Source organism: Plenodomus lingam (assembly GCF_022343315.1).
Source record: "Plenodomus lingam strain CAN1 chromosome Unknown contig_17, whole genome shotgun sequence".
Classification (NCBI taxonomy): domain Eukaryota; kingdom Fungi; phylum Ascomycota; class Dothideomycetes; order Pleosporales; family Leptosphaeriaceae; genus Plenodomus; species Plenodomus lingam.
In genome coordinates this window covers 1,086,795-1,110,105 of record NW_027093934.1, presented here as the reverse complement: position 1 = coordinate 1,110,105, position 23,311 = coordinate 1,086,795, and the positions used below count along the sequence as shown (strand labels likewise).

Genomic DNA, 23,311 nt, shown 5'->3' with positions numbered 1-23,311 from the left:
TTCGGTGTCAACTTCGCAATCGCAGTCTCTCCCACACGCATCCCTGCATACACACGCCGCCGCGCCCCCGTCGATCCTGCAACTTGGGCCGCTCCACTTTCCCTTTTCCTTCCTTGACCTTCCCTAGGGGGCATCCCTGGACCTTCTCCCTTCGATAAATGAAGACGTTCCACGATCCCTGCCTGCTCAAACGCTTGGCCCATGGTTTTGTTTCACAAGAACAAGAGGGTGCTCTGTGTATAGATGGGTATATGGCGGAAGTATGGACTGTGGACATGGACTAAGAAAAGAGGATTCGCTCAGGAATGGGCCCTGGTTGTTTGGCGACTCGCGTTGGATGTATGGCAGGTAGGCGCTGGGAGGTGAGTTTGATGGGGAAACTGGGTGCGAGATAAAAGGCAAAAGACTGTATAGGTGGAATAGAGAGTGATTGTTCTGGGAAGGTATTCCTGGAGGTGGTAGTGTCACCGTTACTATTGCTGTCGTTTTACTACCGGTATGGCAAGCCCTAGAGAAGGGAGAAGGGCGAGGAATCGAGTAGGAAGACAAGTGCTATACATGTTTCTAAATGAACTTGTTTGATTATATACTGTGTACAAAAAAAAAGACTTCCGCTATCCAGAGGTGTGATTTTAGTGGTGTTGGGGAGGGGGGTTCCTCTAACGGACGCATGTACACTAGTGGTTAACCTAAGTTGACTACAAGTCAATCTTCTCCCGGTTTCACGATTAACCAAGAGCGGTCCCGGGGGCGCTCGAACAAGCACCCCCGCCGTTAGATGAGACGACGAAACGCAGCAGGACAGAATGATCGACGGGAATTGAAATGAGGCGGCGTACGCGTCCTTTTGTAAGCCTAGTCATGGGCGCACGGGAGCCGTTCGGTCTGGCATGCGGGAAGGAAGACACCTACCCACCGGGGTAATTGAGGCTCTTTTTTTTGTGACTTGGGGGTCCCGGAGAACAGGGTTTGTCTGCAGTGTTATTGGGGGGTTCTTGAGAGTGAGAGGCGGCGGCGGCCTCTTCGGGCATTCGATAAGGTGATGATGGGATGGGATCGTGGCGGGGGTTATGGGTATGGGTAATATATGGTATGCTGATCGAATTCATTTGCGCAATTCGTTCGATCCCCTTCGCTTTGCTTTCCCGTGGGATTCGTTTTTGGGACATGCTCGCTCTTCCGCACGTTCTTCTTCTTTCTTTCTAACACACTCACATACGACTACACACGCGTACGCTCCTTTCGCTTTGCAGACGCTGTCGTCGCTGAATCCCGTACCTGGGAAGCTTGCAAACTACGGAACGGTACTTGTACTTGTACTCCACTCCACTCCACTCTACTCTACTCACTCCATCCTACCATTATTGTATCTTGTGGTTGCATTACAGGACTGGTTCCCCACGGCAACTCATATACAGCTGTCCATCGAACCGAAAGACTGGTCCTGGATTGCGACACCTCCAAGACTTCACATTCATTCAACACACCGCCCCTTGACGCCGCGAGGATACTGAGTTTGCGAAACGATGCTGCATTATTGCTATCAATAAAACGAAGGAGAGTATATACTACTACACGCCGCGTACACCCGTGTATATACACGACGCTACAAGACGCGGGCGGGACCGACCCACACCTACACGAATACGAATAACACCCTCACACGAACGCCATACGCACATCACATCGCCCACCATGTTGGTACGAATGCGCCGACGTTTCGTACTTTTATCTTTCTGTGTTGCTTCTTTCTTCATATTTGCGCTTTTGAAACAAAGTCCTTGGGCACAGGGCCAAGTCTACGAGAGACTGCCGTTGTTCAAACTAAGAGATGAATCGAGAACGTCGCCAGACCAGGCCGTCTTAGTGTCGACGGAGAGCGGGACGACGGGTACGAATGAAAACGAGAAGAAGCCTAGTCACAAAGACGACTTCGAGGATGCGTGGCAGCATGCTGTACCTGTTCCGCTACCGAAAGCGAAACCAAGTACGCCACATGCGAAGCTACCACAGCCAGCTGTAACTACGAAGCCTGAGAAGGCAGGAAGCAGCAAGCTGCCGCCTCCGCCGTGGGTGACGGCGCCTTCGAGAACAGCAGAGTTTATCCCTCCTACTGCACAGCCGACAAATCTAAAGGAGTATATGTTGTCGATGCTCAAGTGGGATCGTCCAACCTGGGAGGGACATTGGCCTCCGTTTTCGGATTACATTAACAAAGGTTATGATCCGAACCGGTGGGAGCAGTTTCCCATGTAAGTCACATAGAAAAAGAGTTGACGTTCATCGAGTGCTGACCTGAGTAGGGACGAGCGCATGTACGAGTCGACGCACAAGAAGCTAAACAGATCGATTGCTTCGGATCCAGTCGCATACAAGCCGTTCCCCGAGTATAACTCCCCTGCTTGGAAGAAGAAGTGGAAAGGCGAGTATCAGGCCTGCCTGGGACCGCGAGGCGTTGCTCTCAATGAGAGCACAGACGACGAAACACAAGTGTACCTTGGTGTTCCACCCGATCTCCCACCGGTCTACGCTGGAGGATATGAAGTTGTTGGCTTGGATGATGATGTTTGCTTCGATCGATACTCACGATATGGTCCGTACGGTTTTGGAGATGAAGAGTTCCCCGAATTTGTCAAGGATTGGAAAGCGCCAAAGACCATCCCAGAATGGTCTGAGGTGAAATGGGGCACACTCCAGAACGACTGCCTGGAACGCAATAGGGGCCGTTACAGACCGGATACAAAGAGCTCGGTTAGCAAGATCCCAAGTACAACGCTGCCGGCGCCTGCAGCAGCAGCATCGGCGTTTTCCAAGTCACCGGACACAAGCGCCAGCAACCTGGAAACCAGAGGATCAAATGAGCAAAAGTATCACCATCGCACCGCGGTACTGATTCGAGCCTGGACAGGCTACCACTACGAAGAAAACGACATCACAGCGATCCGCGCCATGATTTCGGAACTCTCGCTCCAGTCTGGGGGAGAATACCAAGTCTACCTCTTCGTTCACGTCAAAGATAAGGATATCCCCATATTCGAGAATGAAGCCGTATACAACCGCATCCTCAAGGAAAACGTGCCCGAAGAGCTACAAGATATTGCCATACTCTGGTCAGAATCCATTTTCCCCAACTGGTATCCCAAAGTAGGTGACTGGCAGGTCTACTGGCAACAATTCATGTGTCTGCAATGGTTCAGTCTGACGCACCCCGAATTCGATTACATCTGGAACTGGGAAACGGACGCCCGCTACACAGGCCACCACTACCACTTCTTCGAGAAGATCAGCGAATTCGCAGACAAACAGCCGCGAAAACTCCTCTGGGAACGCAACAAGCGCTACTACCTCCCCAGCATCCATGGCGATTACCAATCCTTCGTCGAAAACACGCACAAAGACGTCCTCAACGCCTCTGCAAATTCCCAGATCCCCCCTCCCGTCTGGGGCCCCCGCCCCTGGGCCCAAGCCGAGCCACCACAAAAGCCCATCGGTCCCACCCCCCCAACCTCTTTCGAAGAAGACAACTTTGAATGGGGCCGCAACGAGCCCGCCGACTTCATAACGCTGCTGCCCATGTGGGACCCGCGCAACACCTCATGGTCCTACAAGGACAAGATCTGGAACTATCTGCCCAACATACGGCCCATTTTCACGCCCGAGGACGGCCATGCCGATTGGTTCACGCACCCTGAATTCGCAAAGATGGACCGCCGCGTCTTCATCAACACCGTCGTCCGACTGAGCAAGCGCATGCTGCAGGCTATGCACGAGGAGAATCTCGTCGGCCGCAGCATGCAAGCGGAAATGTGGCCGTCGACGGTAGCGCTGCAGCATGGGCTCAAGGCTGTGTATGCACCGCACCCCATTTTCACCGATCGTCACTGGCCGGCCGGATACACCGAGGGCATCTTCGATACCGCGTACACGGTCGACGAGAGGACGGGCACAGCGTTGGAGCCCCGACAGGGAGCTTGGACCGAGCAGGCCGATAGTCCGTACAATCACGACCGAGAGTACAACTTCCAGGGCTGGAGTTGGTACTATGCCAGTCGGTTCCCGAGACAGTTGTATCGGCGGTGGTTGGGCTGGCCGATTATCAAACAAAAGTGGGGAGAGAGCGAGAAGCTGGATTCGGGGAATGATGGAGATAGGGAGGAGAGGAGGATGTGTTTGCCAGGTATGTTGCTGCATCCAGTGAAGAGGATGGGTAAGGAGACGGTTAAGCCGTAGGCTGGGTGTGTAACGTCTTTGGAAAACAAAAAGCGATCCTAGGAGAGTCATGTTGAGACGCATTTGCTAAATGGTGAATAAGGGATTACACCTATCTTGGCTCTCATCGTTGTATCTTCCTCTACTTTTTTTCTTCTCTTCTCTCCTTTTCGCCTTCTTCTACACCCTTACCATTTCTTTTCCTTTATGTCTCGGACTGTTGAAGTCTTCCGTAGCATTCTTTTGTGTGTTTTTTTCATAAAGTCTGTATATTCATCAGCATCATCATTCTCATGGCGTTATAAGGTAGCTACAGGGTCTCCCGTCCTCTCGAGATGGCTGGCGAGCTCGTATCGGGGAAATGTAGAGTAGACAATACGCATATCACGAAATCTTGCTAGATCAATTGTATTGCTGGGCATTGCTAGGTGGTGTTTTTGGTGAATAGCGTATGATATCTTGTGGCAAGGTGGTGGTGTGTTCATGACGCATAAGCTTTGTTTGTTGATTGAAGTTATGGTTATACCGCGAATTGTAACAGCCATAATTGACAAAATGAATTGTCGCAAACGATAAAGCTTGGGGTGATGCAGACTTTCATTACAAGGGTTATCCAGGCTAAGGTAGACTTGGTCAGTATACTTTGCAAGTACATAAGTCCTTAGCTTACACTGCGGCCCAAACAACTTCCAGGTTTATTAACATTAGTCCAATTTCATCATCTACCCACAACAAAACTAGCAACAACGCACTACATCAGCCAGTATTTAGCTTTATCATATATCTTGAGCCAATCCTAATTACCCCCTAAGGCCAAGATGAAGTACAGTTTCGAAGCTATTATAACAATTCAGAGCCTGCGCTAAGGAACTCGCTCTATGATGAACTATGAAGAGTGCGCTTAGGAGCACGAGAAGGCACTAAAGGAAACCAAGGTATTTGTAATATAATAATTGGCGATTCATCTATACAATTGTGCCACTCCCAGCATGCCCGCAAGCTGGAAACTACTCTAATCTGTACCTGGTATGTTATTAGGATAAGCAGAGCATTATTAGGCAAGCCTGGCAAACATGTGAGGTGGTCTTCTAGTTATACTAGTAATATAGAGTATTTGGCTGTGCTGGCACCACGCTTGAATTCTTCAAAACCCTCTTCGCAATTTAGCCCGTCAACACAAGATTTAACCTTAGAATAACTATTTGCTACCACAATGACGCAAGGGAATATTCGCCTCTAATGTAGGAATTATTGTGCCTTGCACTTTGTCTGTGTAATCTACATCCCAGGACTTATGTTGTGAAATGCTATTGAAAGATGTGTAAGTAAGGTAATGACCGGGCAGGATCTTTTGGACTCCTTCGAAAATGGTCCTACGGTCACATAGGTAGTCAACCGACTTCTTGATACTTTGAAACGAAGGCTGCCATCCAAAGGTTAAGAATGCCTTCATATCGGCAGCGATCTGGAAGTAACTTTAAGGATTAGCAATTCTGAATGATTTCTGACTCAAGCAGACTTTGTCAGGTGGGCTTAGCAGTAATTTGCCGTCCACAAGGGTGTAGTACATCAGTTTGACAGCATAACGATCACAAGCGGCAATGAACAAATATGCCGTTGAATTGTAAAGACACAATGAGAATTCTCTACGCAATTGCGATAGGAAGTATAGTCTATGCTCTTTTAAAATGACAAAGCGATTTTATAATTAGACTGCTCTTGAACGAACTTGTAATCGCCACGACTTAGTCGATCTCGAATCTCTTAGTAAATATGTAGTTTACAGTTAACCACAGCTTGAATACTATTGTCGAAGTTGTGAAATGGCTGCTAGCGCTCCTAATTTAAAACTACAATGGCGAGGCGGTTATGAGCAAGAGCTGTCCAGGGAAGTATGTCAGTCATGGGAGACGGATGCGCAAGTATGCAAATTCGGCATGCCAATTCGACAGTCATTGCTGATGTAGTGTCCATTGGCATCTGGCCCGCAATGTTTGGTGATATCCAAGCTTTCATTGAATGTCTTGCTCAATATGGTGCGACTCTGATGCAGGGGACTATGACCCCGCAATGCGACAGTACAAGTGATCCCGTACATAGGTACCTTTAACACTATGGTAAAAAATTGTTTACTATAGAATGGTACGCTAGGGGTTTACTATATAGGTGTAAACTGCCCTCGTGTATACCTGTAAATAGGTTTAAAATGGTGGTTTACTTTTATAGTAGGGGTTTAAATTAAGTATAAAAAGTAGTTTTATTTCTATTATACGCTATAATACCTAACTAAGACTAAAAGGGGCAGAGAAGATTAGCTTTATGCTATACGCACATATAACATAATAATAAGTCATGATATTTTTACTAATAGGAGGTGGTGATAGAGGTAGTGGAGGTGATAGAGGTAGTGGAGGTGATAGAGGTAGTGGAGGTGATAGAGGTAGTGGAGGTGATAGAGGTAGTGGAGGTGATAGAGGTAGTGGAGGTGATAGAGGTAGTGGAGGTCAGAGTTGTCAACAATCAAGCCAATCAAGCTGGGGTACCCCAGCTTGATTGGCTTGATCTATCGGCCAAAAAAGACAGCTTAGATTGGCTTAATAAGGTAAAATTGGGCGGCTTAATTAGCTTAATTAATAAGCTTAATAGTTATAGCGTTTTTAAGGCTATATAAATAGGTAGTATTAACTATTCTTAGCGTTAAGTTTTAGAATCGCTGCTAGAATTGTTATTTTATTTTAAGCCCTTTTTATATATATATATATATAGAGCGTTATTATAGGATTTTTTTATTATTATTACCTAACTCTTAACACTAGAAAAGTATTACAGCCTTGCTACTACTATAAACCTAGTAGCCTCACGTTACTAATTAAGCTTATTAAGCTTATTAATTAAGCTAACTTTACGCAGCTTGATTGATTGTTTATTACTAAACCTTAGCTTGGCTTGCTTAAGTATATAGCTTGACAAGCCAGCTTGATATTAATCAAGCTAGCTTGATTGTTGACATGTCTGGTGGAGGTGATAGAGGTAGTGGAGGTGATAGAGGTAGTGGAGGTGATAGAGGTAGTGGAGGTGATAGAGGTAGTGGAGGTGATAGAGGTGGTGGAGGTGGTGGTGATAGAGGTGGTGGAGGTGGTGGTGATAGAGGTGGTGATAGAGGTGGTGATAGAGGTGGTGATAGAGGTGGTGATAGAGGTGGTGATAGAGGTGGTGGTGGTAGAGGTGGTGATAGAGGTGGTAGAGGTGGTAGTAGAGGTGGAGGTGGTGAAGAAGATTAAAGAAAGGAGGGGTAAAATACTTAAACAGTTAGTAGGAAACTAGTTATTACTACGTAATACTAGGAGATTACTAGAAGTAGAAATAAAAGTAGAATATATAGTATAGTAAACCCTATTTAGGTTTACTTCTTCTACCTAAACCACTTCATAGTCTACTTTAGATAAATATGGCTACTGTAAACCGGTTTTGTACCGTAGTGATACCTATCGCGCTCCCCTCAAATTCGATCAAAATGTTCAATGAAAGTCTTTCGTTAGCGTAATGATATTTATATGGGTGCAAAATACCATCATCCAGCCCGGTAAACCCCAAGATAAGGCACGACATGACAGGCTCTAAACATGCGTGGTGTTGTTATTTCGCGAGGACGATTCTGCCGGGAAAGTATGCTTCGTTGCGCCTTGAGTACTGTACCCCGAGAAAATGTATTGCAAGAGTTACTCAATTGAGATGACTCGTACCATGACTACGTACTGTCTACTCTATACTCTGGTTGTTCTCTTGTGTTGAGTGACGGCGTTCACTGTGCACACTGCGACGATGATACTGTCGCCTAATGGGAAGAGCCTCGTCTTACACGTAGGCTACTTGAAAAAAATGTTACATCCTCCGAGGGAAATAATATTCAGGTCTTCCATCGATATTCGTGACACAGGTTCGATTGTGTGCATGTTATGAAGCCATGGAAAAATGAAGGCCAAATCGAGACTATGAACTTTGATCCTACCTCGGAGCAACTCAATCCCTCCAGGATGTGGAGGCGATCATACAGAGCCTCAGAAATTCTTTCGCATCGAGATATCCGTGGGTCGAATTGAGGGTGTGGCGTACCCTACCATGTAGATGCCCTGCATGACACGTATTTAGTGTGTTAATTACCACTCTCAGTTCCTAGGGGAGTTGCCATCACGTAATGTCCATCGATTCTCTATTTCAAAGCTATAACCCTCTAAATGTATGTCTTCCTGCTTTTGAAGTGCATATAATGCGCTGTCACCTGGTTCACCAACGTCAAATTTGTCACTCCAATCCAATGTGAGACATCTTTGATACAGCACGATCGCCGTTGTGAGGATGCAAATATCACACGGTTCTGTTGTTGCAATCAATGTTTGTACAGACTGAGGAGCTTTCGTTCCTCTGAAAACATCTGTCTGATAGATCGTGTCTCTAGTCATGATGAGGTAGAGGTCGGGAACGTCAATGGCTAGTGCGGTGAAGGTAGCACAAAGGCATATATACGTATTCATGATCGACCGTGGATCTTCCTCACGATCAACATATGATATGTCGCTATCATGCTGTTCCGAAGTTCCTCTTCGCAATATTGTCGACATATGCAATACTCGGGTCGTGGCTGCGTATTTCATTGCCACCATTGCTCGATTCGGTGATCCGGACTATGCAGTAAGCATGCACCGTAGGCAAACTGCATGATGACGCGCGACGTGAAAAGCGACCCTTAGCTACAGAGACAACTTGCTCACTGTGTGGTCTGGGCGCGGTCCGCTTCACTAAAGTCTCTCGTACAATATTTCGTAGAGATGGGGAGTGCAACCTTGCGAGATCTTCTCTTCTACGAGCCATCATCCTACGTATATTACATAGCATGGGAACCCGTGGGTCACAGGTATTAGATCCACAGTCCCAACATTCAGCCTACTATCCGACTGCCAATCGTAAATCTCCGATGCAAGTGCTTCGGATACTGCGCCACCAAAGAAGCAGTTATCTTGCCCAAGCCAAACGGCCGGCAGACAAGAGCTGCACATCAGGATCTCGTGTGTACTTCTGGGCCAGTAAGATGCTGCAGAAAGCTGCGGATCATCCCAAAATCCCCGTCTGAAGAGGTACAATGTGGCCTGCCTCCATGTCTGGGAATGATGAGCGCAGCCACGCTGCGGAGCAAAAAGCCATGGACATGTGTTCCACAACAACATACCAGACGGATCGATATAGCCATGGTTTAGGGATTGAAGCGGATATAATTCTCAAACCATGTAGGATGACCCTTTCTGACACAGGAACAGTGCTATGGTGGAAGCTAAGAGGATTGAGAACTAGCCACACGCAACAACTGCTCGTTTGGGCTGTGTGCGTCCAAAGGCGTTCGAACTCGTCGCCCAAAGAGGCTTGATGTGGTGAGAGATGTTACAACAGCCTACGAACTGCGAAAACAAAACCTGAGCGCACGGTTTGTTCACCGTGCCGTAACGCATCACCACTTTGATGCTGTGGCTTATCATTCGAAGATAGGTATGCAGTCGAGTATACAAGGATAGGCATTTCGAGGCAGCTCGGCTCCCCGCAGGTTCGGTGCGCAGTAGGTAGGTAGGCATTCGTCGGATGGCCCATCACCACGGATACAGAACAGTAAAACCGAATACTGTGATTGAACATGACGACCAGTACCTAAGAGCCCGGGATCTATCGCTCGCTCATGATACTTGATGGCATGTGGCAGATACGCTACCTTGGTAGGTACAAAATGACCTTAATGGCTGTAGGTAGTACCATCACGGCCCGGAAAGCGACTATCACCAAACGAGACGCGTTCCCTATCTGGCCCCGATTGCGCATATAAGCATTGGCTTGTCCTACATACTTTGCTCCAGATTCTTTGCCGATAGGTTGTCCGTGAACTCTATGGACGTGCGCATGCAGCCCTGGGTGGAAGATCTGCAGCACGATCAGAATGTGTAATGCACACGTTACCGTGGCGTAGCGCAGTACAATATCTGGGTCACTATCAAGGCAGCGAAGACGGTCTCTACTGCGTATCATGAAGTCGTGTTTGATTGAGAGAAGAACATACCAGGAGCCGCAAGACACGTGGCCCGCCCAAAACTTACGTCAAGGCGGATTGTTGAGTTGGTCGCGCGGGTTTTGCAACACCAAAGACAGCGTTGTAACCCCACGCGAGGTATGCTTTTGTGCTCGTGGAGATCATATACCCCACTCAGATACATACGGGCACCTGCATAGAGATGGCGATTGGACCCTGAGCGATCTGTATAATGGCAGTGTCACGATGGTATCCTTGGTATTCTGTTGTGGCATATATACGAATACAGTGTATGCTCTATACCTCAGGTTCCTGAGAGATGATATAAAACGGCTACTCCAGACCCGCAAGTATAGATATCGCCGACCATGAACCTTCAACGTTCTCGTTCATCTACCCTCTATCAGATAGACAATATGGACTCTACACCACGTCTTGAGACTCCCGATGCAAATGCAGCCAGAAGAGAGAGCCTCGAGGCATCTGCGCATACAAGGTCTTTGAGCGATAGCTCTGAGATTGGCCGAAACCAAGAAGGAACTCCAAGCTCCATCTTCCTGCCTCGACCAGCATACCAGCGCCCTGAGTCGTACGGGCAAAAGTCACCGACCAACTGCACCCACTGTGGCAGCATTGCTCCACGTTTTGGGTCAACTACAATCTATGGCACACCATTGAAACATACTCCTGCTACAAGTACAGAGTTTCTAGACAAGTTCTCAAACTGCTACTCTTCTAGAGTGAGTACGATTCCACAAACACACAATCAGCCCAGGGATGATCTGACCATCATCTAGGCGACAAGCTTCATCCAAGCGCCCCAGGAGAAACAGCCAGAGATTGCAGCAGAGCCTCTCTGTCTAGTCGAGAGAGTTCATGGCACAGATGACATTGACCATCTGCCATCATGGAAGCGACGCGTCAACAAATTCACCCCAATTTTTTCCATTGCAGCTGTCGCTGCCTACTGGATCTACTTTGTATTCAGAATCAAGTATACTCTGGCGGCTCAGGAGAAGTACCACAAGGTCTTCGGTATGGCCTGGACCTTCATCTCCGTTGAGCTTGGTGTAGCCCGTAAGTTGATGTAGCAAAATTGTCCTGTATCCTCTAATCAGTTGATTAGTGCCTACCGTGTTCCACCAGTTCTGGCAGGTCTTTCTCATCAAAGGTCGATCACGCGAGAAGCTTCGAATTGTTGGAGATACCACACCCACTGTGGACGTATTCATCACGTGTTGCAAAGAAGAAGTCGCAATCATAACTGATACAGTCCGTGCAGCAGCAGCGGTCGACTGGCCTTCTGACCGGTTTCGAGTCATCATTCTTGATGATGGCGCTGATCAGGAACTCAAACGTGCGATTGAGGAGATTTCACAGTTGTACTCCAACGTCTATTACACTGCCCGTCAAAAGGTCAAGGGTGTTCCACATCACTTCAAAGCGGGAAACTTGAACCACGGTTTGGAGTTTGTCAAGGAGCTCCCAGGGGGTCCCTCAGCATACATTGCCGCACTCGACGCTGACATGATACCGGAGCCGGAATGGCTCAGAGCTGTTCTCGCTCACTTGGTCATTGAACCCCAGCTCGCCCTCTCCTGCCCACCTCAGGTATTTACTTCAGTGGCCGCCAAGTACTTGTTTCGCTGACCTGCATAGTTGTTCTACAACCTTCCCAGAAACGACCCTTTGCTCCAAAGTCTCGACTCATTCGTTCACATCTCCGAACCAGTGAAAGACGCAGCTGGCGTGGCAGTGAGTCCTGGTAATGATGGCCATATGAGGTTGTGCTGACAATGAAAAGTGGTGCACGGGATCAGGTTATGCAATCCGCCGGCTTGCCTTGGATGGAATTGGTGGATTTCCCACCGGCTCACTAGCTGAAGATGTTTGCTGCTCGAGTGTTCTTCTTGGGGCTGGATGGAAAACTGCATACGTCCATGAGCCATTGCAATATGGAACAGTGCCCGAGTCTTTTGGTGGCCATATCAAACAACGTACCCGCTGGGTAAGAAAGCATTCTTCAGAAATCGTTTGGCAAAAAGAAGACATTACTTACCATGTGGCAGACCATTGGCACAGTTCAAACCGCCTTGAAGCTGAACTTTTGCATTTGGGGACCGCTGGTTACGCACATGTCGCTGTTCCAGCGCCTTTCAGGTTTTGTCTATACCATTTCTGCGTTGTTCACAATCTTTCTTACGGCTTCGCTACTCACGATGCCAATTGTGCTGGTATCGGGCGGCACTTTGATCGCGTATGCCACCAACGACCAATTACGCCTGCTCGCGAGGCTATGCTCGGTTGCATTGCTCACAAATCGACTCAATGAGTGGGTGATGACGCTCCCTGCTGGTTATCGACTTGGACAGCGCGATGCAGGCGCCACGTTGTGGATGGCTCCATGTGGGTAGTACTATCCCGGTGTGGAGATTCCAACTAACAGCCATGATTAGACCATGCCATAACGATTGTCCGATCATTCCTCCTACCGAGTTTCCTCGGTGGCAAGGCCGCCGCCTTCTCCTCATCGGGTTCTCAAAAGAACGAGCTCAACGAGCGGGATCCCGTCCATCGTGCGGGTCTTTGGCGTCGCCTACGTGTCATAATTTTCGGCTCCGGAGTTTACATCCATGTCATCTACATACTCTTCTGCATTGCTGCGGTCACGGCATCTACAGCCCGCGGCATCATCATCAACAGAAATTCGGTTCTACAGACTCTTTTGTACATGATGACACATGCATGTTGGCCACCACTACTTTGGCTCATTGCACTCAATGCCTATTGGGCGCCGATCCACTACGCCATCTGGCCTCCGAACATGCCTGATCGCGAGGATTTGCTACAAAGAGACCCGCAGACTGGTATCGCCTATCCGAAAGAAAGCTCGAAGAAGTTGGAGTGGGAGAAGAGCAATGTGCTACACGAGATGCAGTATTTCTTGTTGACTGCATACACCATTGTGCTTTTTGTCGGCTCCTTCTTTTACTAAGATGACGAAAGCATAATCTGGTGACGCGCTCTTGTTACTCTTCAAGAGTGTAGAGATTTCGGTGTTAATGTTTAGTCCTATCCAGGACGTAGAAAGTACATAGATTGTCAATTTATACTCCTGTTTACAGCGATTTTACAGAGACTCTGCTTCCCCCTCTCGCCCCCAATACCTACTTGGGCCGTAATCCAATATGCAGCGCTTCAGCGTGTGCAGTCCCTCTTCGTAGCCTACCCGCACGCAGTCATCATGCTGTGCATCATCAAGTCGTGCATCATCGAACCAGGGATTCTCGTTGTGCCCCTCGTGCGTAACCACGAAGCCCAGACAGATATTTCTCGTCCGAGAGAAGTACGTACTTGATGCCGCAGTACAGCCATACGTCACTGATGCTGTACGTATACACGAGAAGGAGTGACTTGGCATATCCAACGCTACGGGGTAGATTGGCAAGAGTGCAAATCAGGCAACGAGTGAGGCAAAAATGGTAGTTGATATGAATAGATATTATGAGGTATCAAGGTGAAGAGCTCCTGTGCAGATTTGGTGGATTTCAAGCAGTTTTTGCTTGATTGTGTGTGCGTGTGCTGAGCTGTGCCACGTGACTGATGTTTGCGGGGGGATTGAGGAGGACAAAGGTGGTACAGAGGACTAAGGATTAGATACAAGAGTCCGGTAGATCAAAAGAAGGAGTACTACAAAGCATTTCACATACATCTCAGCTGCAAGATTGCCAAATACTATGCTATACAAAAAGAATGGTAAGAGTAGATTGATAAACTATCGGCACGAATCCTGCCATTTCGCGTCGGATGGAGCAAAGGACGAATCAGAAGAAATTGTTTCCAAGGAACAGAGGATAGGACTGAATATTGGCAAGTCATCAGTGTTGCTCAAGTCTCACAGAACAAAAAGCCCACACCGAGCTAACACAACATCACCATCCGCACCCAGGCCCAATCCAATCTTCATCCATGTAGATTCCCACCATCTCAATCACCTGCCCACTTTGCGTACAAGAAAAAGAATACATCCAACTATACAAGCACAACCATCCATCCAAAACCCCTTGGTCCCCTCTCAAGACGCACCAGGCGGAATCTCAGTCCACCCGCCATCCCTTCTCCAAACCCCCGCTCGCGTATAGTCTCCCCGCCCTCCAGCCTTCAGATACGCAAAGCGGAAATACTCATTCACGCCTTCCATCTTCTTGACCCACGTCCAGCTGGCACCCATTTCATCCGCATACTCATGGTACCGCTCTACATCATTGACCAGCACGCTGAGACCGTCGTAACCCTTCGGAAAGGGCTTGAGCCAGTCAAAGGTAATGTTCGCTCTGAGCGCGTCTATATCCAGATTGTTGTGGATAATGGGTGCGGTGATGATGGGTAGCAAAGAGCCAATGGGCGCATCGCCACGGAGGGCATCCGGGGTTTCCAGAATCGAGGCGAAGCCCCAGCGGGCGGTGCCGTTGATGAAGAGGCCGATGAGGATGCCTTGGAAGAGGAGACTGGGCCGGGTTTGCATGGATGTGCCGGGGACAAGAAGGAGGCCTAGGATGTAATGATGAAGACGTACGTTCATGTTGGGAATGGCGACGAGCGCAAGGATGCAGCCGACGAATGTTCCGTAGATGGCAAGGTAGCGGGGGAGCCGGCCCTCGACGCGGAGTGCCCATGCTTGGCCAAGCGCGATGAAGAATAGGGTGAGGACAACGATGATGAGCGCGGGGATGGCGCCGGGTTGGTTCTGGATGTCGTGGGGCGTTAGACGTTCAATGGGGATCTTGTCGAACGTGTAGTTGTTCAGAGCGCCGATCCAACATCCTCCGAGCCAAAGAATCGTTTTTTCCACTTGTGCGCGGAGACCTTGGAGTTGTCGTCGCACTGCGAACCTGTAGATTGCATACATGCAGAAACAGGCCGGTAGCAGACGGGCAAGGGCGATACTGATGACGGCGGAGTAGTCGGTCAGGTCTGGGGGATCCGAGGCAAGTGCGACGTGAAAGAAGACGGCGAGGAAGACGGACGAGAAGAAGACTGCTGGTGAAGTGGTGAAGAGTGACAAGAGGATGGTGAAGGTAAGAGATACGCCGAGCAGCGGCCATCTTAGGTCTCGACACTTGGTTGATGTACCGGGGACGAAGGAGAAGGATCGTGGAAAGTACGAGTCAAATCCAACGCTCGTGATGTGATGGCTGCTGACACTGGGGTAAGAAGTCTTTTCGCCCGTCTGCGCAACGACCCCACAGCCACCGGATGCATCGTTGATGAAGCCCGCGTGGATGGCTGCGCCGCATAGGAACGAGTCGGCGCGATAGTATGTCTTCTCCAAGGTGTGCTCCTCCTCGGTTGGGCCACCTATGACCAGTTGCCGGTAATTGATCAACTGATCTCCAACAGCATGTGGATTGAGCAATTGCTCACGCTTACAACTGGCCGGGCAGCGAAATGGCATCGATGTATTCTCAAATGGACGGCACAGATCTCCGTTGAGGCCACATCCATTTCCATCGGTCCAGAAGCGATCTGTACATCGGACGCGCACCGGGCTTCCATGTCCGGGTATATCTGCAGCGAATGCGCTGCGGTGGAGCACCAGTCCAAAGCTCAGAAGCCAACAGAAGTAGAAGAAGACCAACAGTCCGATCTTTTGTTTCCGCTTGGGAAAGTATCTCTCCAACCAATGCACGGGCGCTTCTTGGACGTTGGGAAAGAAGGGTTGTATCTTCCAAGGCCGCGGTGGCTGTGGGCCCTTGACCCAGACCACCACCTTTTTCCATTTCTGTTGCATGTGCGGTGGTATATAGTGGTTGACCGCCGAGTGTTCGGATGGATGAGCATGCTCGCCGGGAAGCTCGGAGTTGGCGACTAGCATGGCGGATTGGGTAGAGGGTAGGCTGGCATGGTCTTCGTCTTGGTCGTCGAGGTCATCGCGGTATCTTGGAGGGGGCGCACTGTCCTCTTCTACGTCATGGCTGGGAGCCATGTCCTCCTCGTAGATTGAGCGAAGCTCGTGACGGGAGGTTGACGACGACAGCTTGAAGGTGTAGGTAGATCGGCCACGGTAGAGATGGGCGGCAGTCTGACGGCTACGTATCGATGGACGTGCTTGTGTTACGAGGAACGATGCGCTACACTATGGCGCGCGCATATGCAAGATGCGATGAGCTGGATGATGATGAAGAAGAAGATGATGATGATGATGAAGAAGAAGATGATGATGAAGAAGAAGAAGAAGAAGAAGAAGAAGAAGAAGAAGAAGAAGAAGATGATGATGATGATGAAGAAGAAGAAGAAGAAGAAGAAGAAGAAGAAGAAGAAAGTCGATGGGGATCAATGTCCAAGGCTGCAAGTCGAGTGAATGAATTGTCTGTCTGTCCACGGTGCAGGAGCAAAAGCCATGTCTGGGACCTGCAGAAAAGAATGACGGGGGCGGGCGGGGTAAGACTTGGTGCGTCGTAGAGTAGAGTACGACAACCAAGGGCCAAGAGTAGAGTAAGAGTACTATAGAGTACTCTAGTCTCGCCGACGGCTTTGCTTTGGCGGCCCATCCTTGGACGCGAGCTGAACTTGGTCTTACCCGCATGGCAAAAGGAGGCGCTGGAGATGCATCACTCTCTCTTCTTGAAGTCCAACGCTGTGGAGAACGCAGGCAGTCGACAAGTGGCACAGCGATGAACTCTTCTCTCTTTCTTTTTTTCTTTTTTTCTTTCTCCCTAGAGAGTACCGCTACCTCGAGTACCATGGTTCCTCTGTTGAGCTTCTTCGTGTCGTCTCGTGTCGTCACTGGAACCACGGCTACGTATTTCTAATCAACCCTTCTCGTCCTAGGGCGTGGGAAGCGGACGAATGCCAGTAGCCAGTGCCGGTGCCGAGAAGAATCAACTCGATCCTTTGTTCCCCCATTGCCTGTGCACGTTGGATGAGTGCAGTGGACCTCTAGTATTCCTCGTTCTAGTATTCCTCGTGCTGGACGGGCAATTACTTGCACATCACCGCATCCCATCCCATCCTTACCGTAGTCTGCCCCCCAAGTCAGACTCGGGCCATCACAATGCCGCCGTACAATGCCTCCGACCCAACCTCTTTTCCCGATCCAATCAATCTGTCCCACCACATCTCCCGTAGCACCAAAGCAAGAGAAGCCTCCCAGGTCAAGAAGTTCTACAAGTACTTCCAGATCCCCGGCATCGCCCAGCTGGCCGGAGGTTCGTGTTGGGCACCCGAGGACAGCATGTCGTGAAGCTTACCCCCCCTGCCAGGCCTGCCAAACGACCACTACTTCCCCTATGACACGCTCGAGGCCAAAGTCGCACGCCCCAACCGATGGCAACCCACGCCCAACCAGCCCGTGCAGCCGCCTGCAGAGGAGCCCCCGTCCACCCACTCGGCCAACGTCTCCCTCTCCAAGAACAAAGACAAAGAGAGCAAGCACCCGCCGTCGTCGCGCCTCGTGGTGCCCAAGAACTCCAGCGTCCCAGATCCGCTTCGCATGATTGACCTTAAGTCGGCCCTACAGTACGGTCAAGCGCAAGGGTACCCGGCCCTGTATGCGTGCATCCGCCAGTTCACAAGGAACAACCTGCACCCCGTCGTCCCCTACAAGGACGGACCAGAGATCATCCTCACCTGTGGCTCGACAGACGGTCTCTCCAAGACACTACAAGCCCTCAGCAACGAGTGGTCTGCCGAGCATGATCCCGTCGAGGAGAGGCCCGCTCTGTTATGCGAAAAGTACTGTTACATGAACGCGATCCAGACCGCCACGCCACGAGGCTTCAACGTGGCCCCTGTAGAGATGGACGACCAAGGCATGCTTGCCTCCGGCCCAGGCGGACTACAAGACGTCTTGGAGAATTGGGATACATCGCGGGGTCGCCGCCCACACCTCATGTACACCGTCACCATCGGGCAGAATCCCACCTCGGGCACCTTGTCCGTGGCGCGGCGAAGGGAACTATACGCTCTTTGCGTACAGTACGACGTCATCATCGTCGAAGATGATCCATATTGGTACCTGCAATACCCATCGTCCGCACGCGCCGACCGCACGCCTCCTCCACGCCCCGCCAAGTCCTCGGGCTTCGCATTCCTCGACGGCCTCATCCCATCATACCTCAGTATCGACTACCAAGGTCGTGTCGTCCGCCTTGATACCTTCTCCAAGACCGTCGCGCCAGGCTGTCGTCTTGGTTGGCTGACCGCACAACCAGCCCTCATAGAGCGCATCACACGCATAACAGAGACATCCACCCAGCAACCCTCTGGCTTCGTGCAGTCGATGATCGCCGAGCTCATCATCGGCCCACAGGACGCCAAAGATCCGGGACGAGGCGGCGCGGCAGACGGAAGTGGCTGGAAAGTCGATGGCTGGGTACGTTGGCTCGAGGGTCTGCGCGGCAACTACGAGCGCAGAATGCAGGTCATGTGTGACGTGCTCGACGCCGGCAAAGAACTCGTCAAGGCAGGACGCCGCAAGTCGCTCACCGAAGTCGTCGAGGAAGATGGCTGGGCCGTGGTGGAGAAGACGCACATGTACTCGTTCGTTCGACCGGTGGGTGGCATGTTTGTCTGGGTTCGCTTCGACTTCAGGTCGCATCCGCTTGCCAGGCAGGTCCCTGCCGCCCGGCTCTCACAAGCGCTGTGGGTGTTTTGGACGCAGAAGCCGTATCTCTGTCTTGTCGCTCCCGGTAGCATGTTTGCGGCGACGCAGGAGATTCGGGACAAGGACAGCTTCAGCTGTTTTAGATTGTGCTTTGCAGCCTGTCCGACGGAGGATGTCGAGGACATTAGTAAGCGGTTCGCAGAGGGCGCGCAGGCCTTTTGGCGTATCAAGAAGAAGGAGAAGATGGACAAGTTGTTGGAGGAGGATGGGGTGGCTGGCCTGGATCATGTTGCGGGCATGGCGGTGTTGACGGGCATGTGCTAGATGTGCAACGCATGTATGACTCTACTTGGGCGGGTGGATTCTGCAATTGGGTGAAGAGTCAGGGGTGGTGGAGGAGTAGATTCTTGGGGCGTATATCGAGGAGATGAAAGAACAGATGAGGTTATGGGGTACGAAATATTTTCTGTTGAAGACCATTTTGACCCTATTTCAGCATGATCAAACATGGAGACGGAACATATGATCCAGTCACTCCATCACACCATCACCCAGTCCCATCATTCCCACCACATTCTCCCATCCCAAACTCCACCTTCCCCCTCTCCTTCCCCGCAAACTACCAACCCCCCCCCCCTTCCCTAAGCCTTTTGATTCAAATTATCAAGCGGCGCCTCATGCTTCACCTCGTCCCAAATCCGCTCAATCCCCTCCACCGCCTCCGCACTCAACCTCCCCTTTTGAATCCCCCGCGCCGTCTGCTCAACCTGCGCCACCCTACTCGTCCCAAAAATCACCCCATCCTCCTCCCCCCTCAACGCACTATGATGCGCAACCCACCGATACGCCAACTCCGCCTTACTCACCCCCTCCTTGTCCGCAATCTTATTCCAATCCACAAGCGCCTGTCGCAGCGCAGGCCGATCGTACATGGTCTTGTATAAGCCGCCAATCACGTTTTGGTTGAAGCGGCCGGCGCCCGCGTCCAGCTCGGCTGCCGTTTTTGTGAGGAAGCCGCCGGCGAGGGGGGAGTAGGCGTAAAAGGACATGTTTAGCTTGCGTAGGAGGGGGAAGAGGGAGGATTCTAGGTGGCGCGCAACCGGGTTGTAATTCCCCTGATAGACCTCTGGCACCGGGTATCCCTTTTCCTTGGCAATGTCGTACACCTCCTGGACCTGGGCGGGGGAGAAGTTTGACAGCCCGAAGCGGGTGAAGAGACCGTCTTGGTGGACTTTGTGGATCCCGGCGAGGCTGTCTGCGAGCGAGCATGTCGGGTCTGGCGCGTGGAGGTAGAGAATGTCAAATTTGGGTATGCCCACGCGGTTCAGCGAGTCTTGCACATCTTTGATCACCGAGTCTTTGCTCAAGTTGCCGGGGGCGAAGCCACCGGGCAGCTTGGTGTCGATTGTGAAGCTGGTGCGCTTGTCGAGGGCGCCAATGGCGACTTCGGAGCCTGGATACAGGCGTGCGGTGTCCAGGTTTGTGACGTTGTTTTCCAAGAGGATGTTGAGGATTTCGGCGCGCTCTTCCTGCGTTCTGAAGCTGCCTTGGTCCGAGAGGCCTGCGCAGCCAAAGATTGTCTTCACCATCGTTCAGCGCTGTTTGGGGTTTGGGAAGGGGATGAGGGAACCGGAAAGTGATGCAAGACACGATCTATAACGTCGTCTATGCGTTTATCGTCAAGGATGCAAAAGAGACGGAAGACGATAAATTGAGCCTGTGCCTAGTAAATTGCAGGATGTTCGACTTATGTATCGCCTGGTCCAGCTCCCATCATGACGCCATCCACGTCTTTAGGCACACCGGGTATGAAAGGCCACCAATTTCCAACTACCAGCCCCACTACCGTACCGGTATTCCCAAGCCACGGCGATTGCCCCTCTCGGCACCTGTGAGACTCGATTATGATGCCGGCGGGGTAATACATACCTCCATGCCGATTCCGCCCTCGACACTTGAGGCTTCGGTCTACCAGCGAAGCTCGGTTATAGCTCAAAGGCACTAGGAACAGGAACTGCAAATCCGCGGTCGTGTTTGATTGGTCCGGGAGAATAGTAAACACTGTTTCAGTTGAAAGAAGGGGCAATGAATAGCAAGTCTAATAACGTCGACTACATGATTGTACTTCACTTTCTGTCCAGTCTTCGCTCTCATATCGAAACGTACGAGCCAACTCTCAGTAGTAATGATCCTACTAGAACAATATGCAGACAGGTTGCTGACGCCCGTGGAAACGATATCCAACGCTTACTGTATGCATGCATATATGCACTCTCCAATACAACCTCCACAACCCGCTCAACAATGCCGATATGCCTCACAGAAGGCTCGCTATGCTTAAAGATAGGCAATCCTTGGTAACGGCTTGTTCTTCACGTCGTCGAATCTGCTCTTCTTCACTATCAGCGCCCCAGATGATGTACTACCACGCAGTCGTATATCCTCAGGCATCTTGCTCAGCATTACCGCTGCTGCCTGTGCAGGATCAACCGCCCCTGTAGTTGCATCTGCATGCCGTCTCATAGCGCCATCGGACCAGGAGCGTTGCGTTGGAGAGGTCTCATCTGCCGGGGATGCTGCGTCAAGTGCTCGCCCGTATACGTCGCTGAATGAAATTTCCTCGTCTAAAGGACTAACGTCGGGACTGAAGTTCCTCAGGAAACCTGCTGATGTAGACCGACGCAATCGGAATGGCTTGTTTGACTCGAATTCTGCTTTACTTTGGGCTCGGAGATTTGTTTGATCTGCTAGCTGGGGCTTCCAGCCCATGGCCATTCGACTGGGCTGGCTAGGATGGTCAGCACCACCTGGAGCATCTGAAGCTGGGGCGCTGCATGAGCGCACGGTTTTCCCGAGGCTTGTGGTACTACTCTCGGTCCTGCCTGCGCTATGCTGAGCAGTATTCGCGATTTCGGGAACCGACTTATTGCAAACCGCGCCGCCCTCTGTTGAACTCAGACTGTAGAGCCTGTCAGATCCAATCGAGCCACTTCTTGAACTCCATCCTACACTGCCTGCTGGTGTGACAGAACTCAAACGTCGCGGCCGTGTAAGTGAGATGGTCGATCTCGCATACTGTTTGCGATGAGCAGAGCCTACGCCGGGCAGGTGTTGATGAGAGCGCGATACGAGGCCTATTGAGGACTGAGGTGGGTGAACAGCGCGTATCGTGGACGCCGAGAACTCCGCCGGTACTATCGAGGATGCAATGCTTGAACTCCGACTGCGTCCGGAAAGACGAGGAGGGCGTGTCAGGGAGTGTTGAGATGCTAAAGAGTAGGGTAAGTGTGAGAAGGTGCCCACCGGTTGCAGTGGTGACTGGGTTGCATAGGCAGACGGAATAGGAGGTGGGAGAGAGTCTGAAGTGAAGATGCCCAACCCGAGTGATCGGACCGGCGACGGAGTATGGATTGTTGAGTCTGGTAGCCGATAGTTCCAATCTATCGTATCAACACATGCATCTGAGAGATTGTATTCAAATGTTCTGAATGTTGACACCGAAGGACCACTGCCAAGTGGGATTTTCTCGGACGCAATAGAAGTACGTCTCATAGGAGATGACTTGTGGGAGTCTGGAAACGAATGATGGAATCGCTGAAACCCATGCTTGAATATGTGTGCTTCGAAGGGGCGTCTGACTGTGGCTAAAACCCCGAAGAGAATGAATGATGCAACTCTTTGTTTACCTAGTCAGCCGTGGAAATTTTGCAAGGTCCAGGAAACTCACAATGCGATTACAGCAAAGGCAATGCCCACTCGGCTCACGTGGCATCTTGGCCCGTACTCCCAGGTCTGTAGCCCTGGTGGTCCTGACTGCTCACATATCGGCCTTCGCGCTACGATAATCATGTTCCATCCGGTGGTCAGAAGCCAAAGAGCGCATAATGCGACGACCATGCGTACGGCTACATAAGTAGTCTCTTTGATAGTAGACACACGGCTTTGATTCAGAGACCATTCCCTCTGCTTGAACGAGAAGACTGTGTGAACGATAGTGTAGAATATCGAGGCAAGAGCCTACACCATTAGTCGACGTCCCAGCTGTCTCTGGGTGATGCTCACTGATGTTGAAGTCAACACCACTGGCGCGATGTTTGTTATATCGTTGGGGTCAGATGCGACCTGATATACAGAGGAGGCAAGGCAAATCACCGAGCTCCAAAGCAAAGCATTGAGTAGAGTCGTGATGGTGACCAGTGTAAGGAGTCGACGGGGAAACCTTATGTTGGGGTCGATGACCGTTGGCTTGTCTCCAGACACAGTGTATGGTGAATTAGGCCCGCTGCTGGTAGGGTTCGACGCAGCCATTCAGCCGTGTGAAGTTTCACCCCACCTTATTGCGTACTCAATGGGCTCGCAGATGCTTGAATGGAGCTCCAGAGGTGTAAATTGTCTGGACGATACGATGGTGACCAGAACATCTGTTAATC

The 23,311-nt window shown here is 50.7% G+C and overlaps 10 protein-coding genes across 10 annotated transcripts; 5 read left to right on the top strand and 5 right to left on the bottom strand.

The window, feature by feature from the left end:
* Window positions 1–280: 280 nt before the first annotated feature.
* IAQ61_003376 (uncharacterized protein) lies at window positions 281–1,176 on the bottom strand (the record flags this gene model as incomplete). The annotated part of the gene is made up of 2 exons (XM_003844986.2): window positions 913–1,176; window positions 281–449 (listed from the first exon to the last, which is right to left on the bottom strand). Exons 1-2 carry the CDS (start codon window positions 1,167–1,169, stop codon window positions 281–283), a joined length of 426 nt encoding a protein of 141 aa, XP_003845034.1. The 5' UTR covers window positions 1,170–1,176.
* A 519-nt stretch (window positions 1,177–1,695) lies between these two features.
* IAQ61_003375 (uncharacterized protein) lies at window positions 1,696–2,256 on the top strand (the record flags this gene model as incomplete). The annotated part of the gene is made up of 1 exon (XM_003844985.2): window positions 1,696–2,256. The coding sequence occupies one exon, from the start codon at window positions 1,696–1,698 to the stop codon at window positions 2,254–2,256; it is 561 nt and encodes a 186-aa protein (XP_003845033.2).
* Window positions 2,257–2,313: 57 nt separating this feature from the next.
* Window positions 2,314–4,230, top strand: IAQ61_003374 (uncharacterized protein; the record flags this gene model as incomplete). The annotated part of the gene is made up of 1 exon (XM_066095947.1): window positions 2,314–4,230. One exon carries the CDS (start codon window positions 2,314–2,316, stop codon window positions 4,228–4,230), a length of 1,917 nt encoding a protein of 638 aa, XP_065954192.1.
* A 4,145-nt stretch (window positions 4,231–8,375) lies between these two features.
* Window positions 8,376–9,365, bottom strand: IAQ61_003373 (uncharacterized protein; the record flags this gene model as incomplete). Its single annotated transcript, XM_066095946.1, has 2 exons — window positions 8,376–8,848; window positions 9,155–9,365. Coding segments are annotated over 2 exons (684 nt in total), but the record flags the coding sequence as incomplete, so codon positions are not given.
* A 900-nt stretch (window positions 9,366–10,265) lies between these two features.
* IAQ61_003372 (uncharacterized protein) lies at window positions 10,266–13,793 on the top strand. Its single transcript, XM_003844981.2, has 7 exons — window positions 10,266–11,016; window positions 11,074–11,353; window positions 11,403–11,887; window positions 11,936–12,031; window positions 12,081–12,284; window positions 12,346–12,682; window positions 12,733–13,793. Exons 1-7 carry the CDS (start codon window positions 10,645–10,647, stop codon window positions 13,269–13,271), a joined length of 2,313 nt encoding a protein of 770 aa, XP_003845029.1. The 5' UTR covers window positions 10,266–10,644; the 3' UTR covers window positions 13,272–13,793.
* Window positions 13,794–14,351: 558 nt separating this feature from the next.
* Window positions 14,352–16,262, bottom strand: IAQ61_003371 (uncharacterized protein; the record flags this gene model as incomplete). Its single annotated transcript, XM_003844979.2, has 1 exon — window positions 14,352–16,262. One exon carries the CDS (start codon window positions 16,260–16,262, stop codon window positions 14,352–14,354), a length of 1,911 nt encoding a protein of 636 aa, XP_003845027.2.
* Window positions 16,263–16,414: 152 nt separating this feature from the next.
* IAQ61_003370 (uncharacterized protein) lies at window positions 16,415–16,738 on the top strand (the record flags this gene model as incomplete). The annotated part of the gene is made up of 1 exon (XM_066095945.1): window positions 16,415–16,738. One exon carries the CDS (start codon window positions 16,415–16,417, stop codon window positions 16,736–16,738), a length of 324 nt encoding a protein of 107 aa, XP_065954190.1.
* A 592-nt stretch (window positions 16,739–17,330) lies between these two features.
* IAQ61_003369 (uncharacterized protein) lies at window positions 17,331–19,205 on the top strand (the record flags this gene model as incomplete). Its single annotated transcript, XM_003844978.2, has 2 exons — window positions 17,331–17,484; window positions 17,539–19,205. 2 exons carry the CDS (start codon window positions 17,331–17,333, stop codon window positions 19,203–19,205), a joined length of 1,821 nt encoding a protein of 606 aa, XP_003845026.1.
* A 317-nt stretch (window positions 19,206–19,522) lies between these two features.
* On the bottom strand, window positions 19,523–20,470 carry IAQ61_003368 (uncharacterized protein; the record flags this gene model as incomplete). Its single annotated transcript, XM_003844977.1, has 1 exon — window positions 19,523–20,470. The coding sequence occupies one exon, from the start codon at window positions 20,468–20,470 to the stop codon at window positions 19,523–19,525; it is 948 nt and encodes a 315-aa protein (XP_003845025.1).
* Window positions 20,471–21,218: 748 nt separating this feature from the next.
* IAQ61_003367 (uncharacterized protein) lies at window positions 21,219–23,189 on the bottom strand (the record flags this gene model as incomplete). Its single annotated transcript, XM_003844976.1, has 3 exons — window positions 21,219–22,557; window positions 22,609–22,898; window positions 22,944–23,189. The coding sequence occupies 3 exons, from the start codon at window positions 23,187–23,189 to the stop codon at window positions 21,219–21,221; spliced, it is 1,875 nt and encodes a 624-aa protein (XP_003845024.1).
* Between the last annotated feature and the right edge of the window lie 122 nt (window positions 23,190–23,311).

Coding starts and splice junctions, on each gene's coding strand:
- IAQ61_003372 (XM_003844981.2), top strand. CDS start 10,645: ATGAACCTTCAACGTTCTCGTTCATCTACCCTCTATCAGATAGACAAT. Junction 11,017..11,073: donor CAAACTGCTACTCTTCTAGA/GTGAGTACGATT, acceptor ACCATCATCTAG/GCGACAAGCTTCATCCAAGC. Junction 12,032..12,080: donor AAGACGCAGCTGGCGTGGCA/GTGAGTCCTGGT, acceptor GACAATGAAAAG/TGGTGCACGGGATCAGGTTA.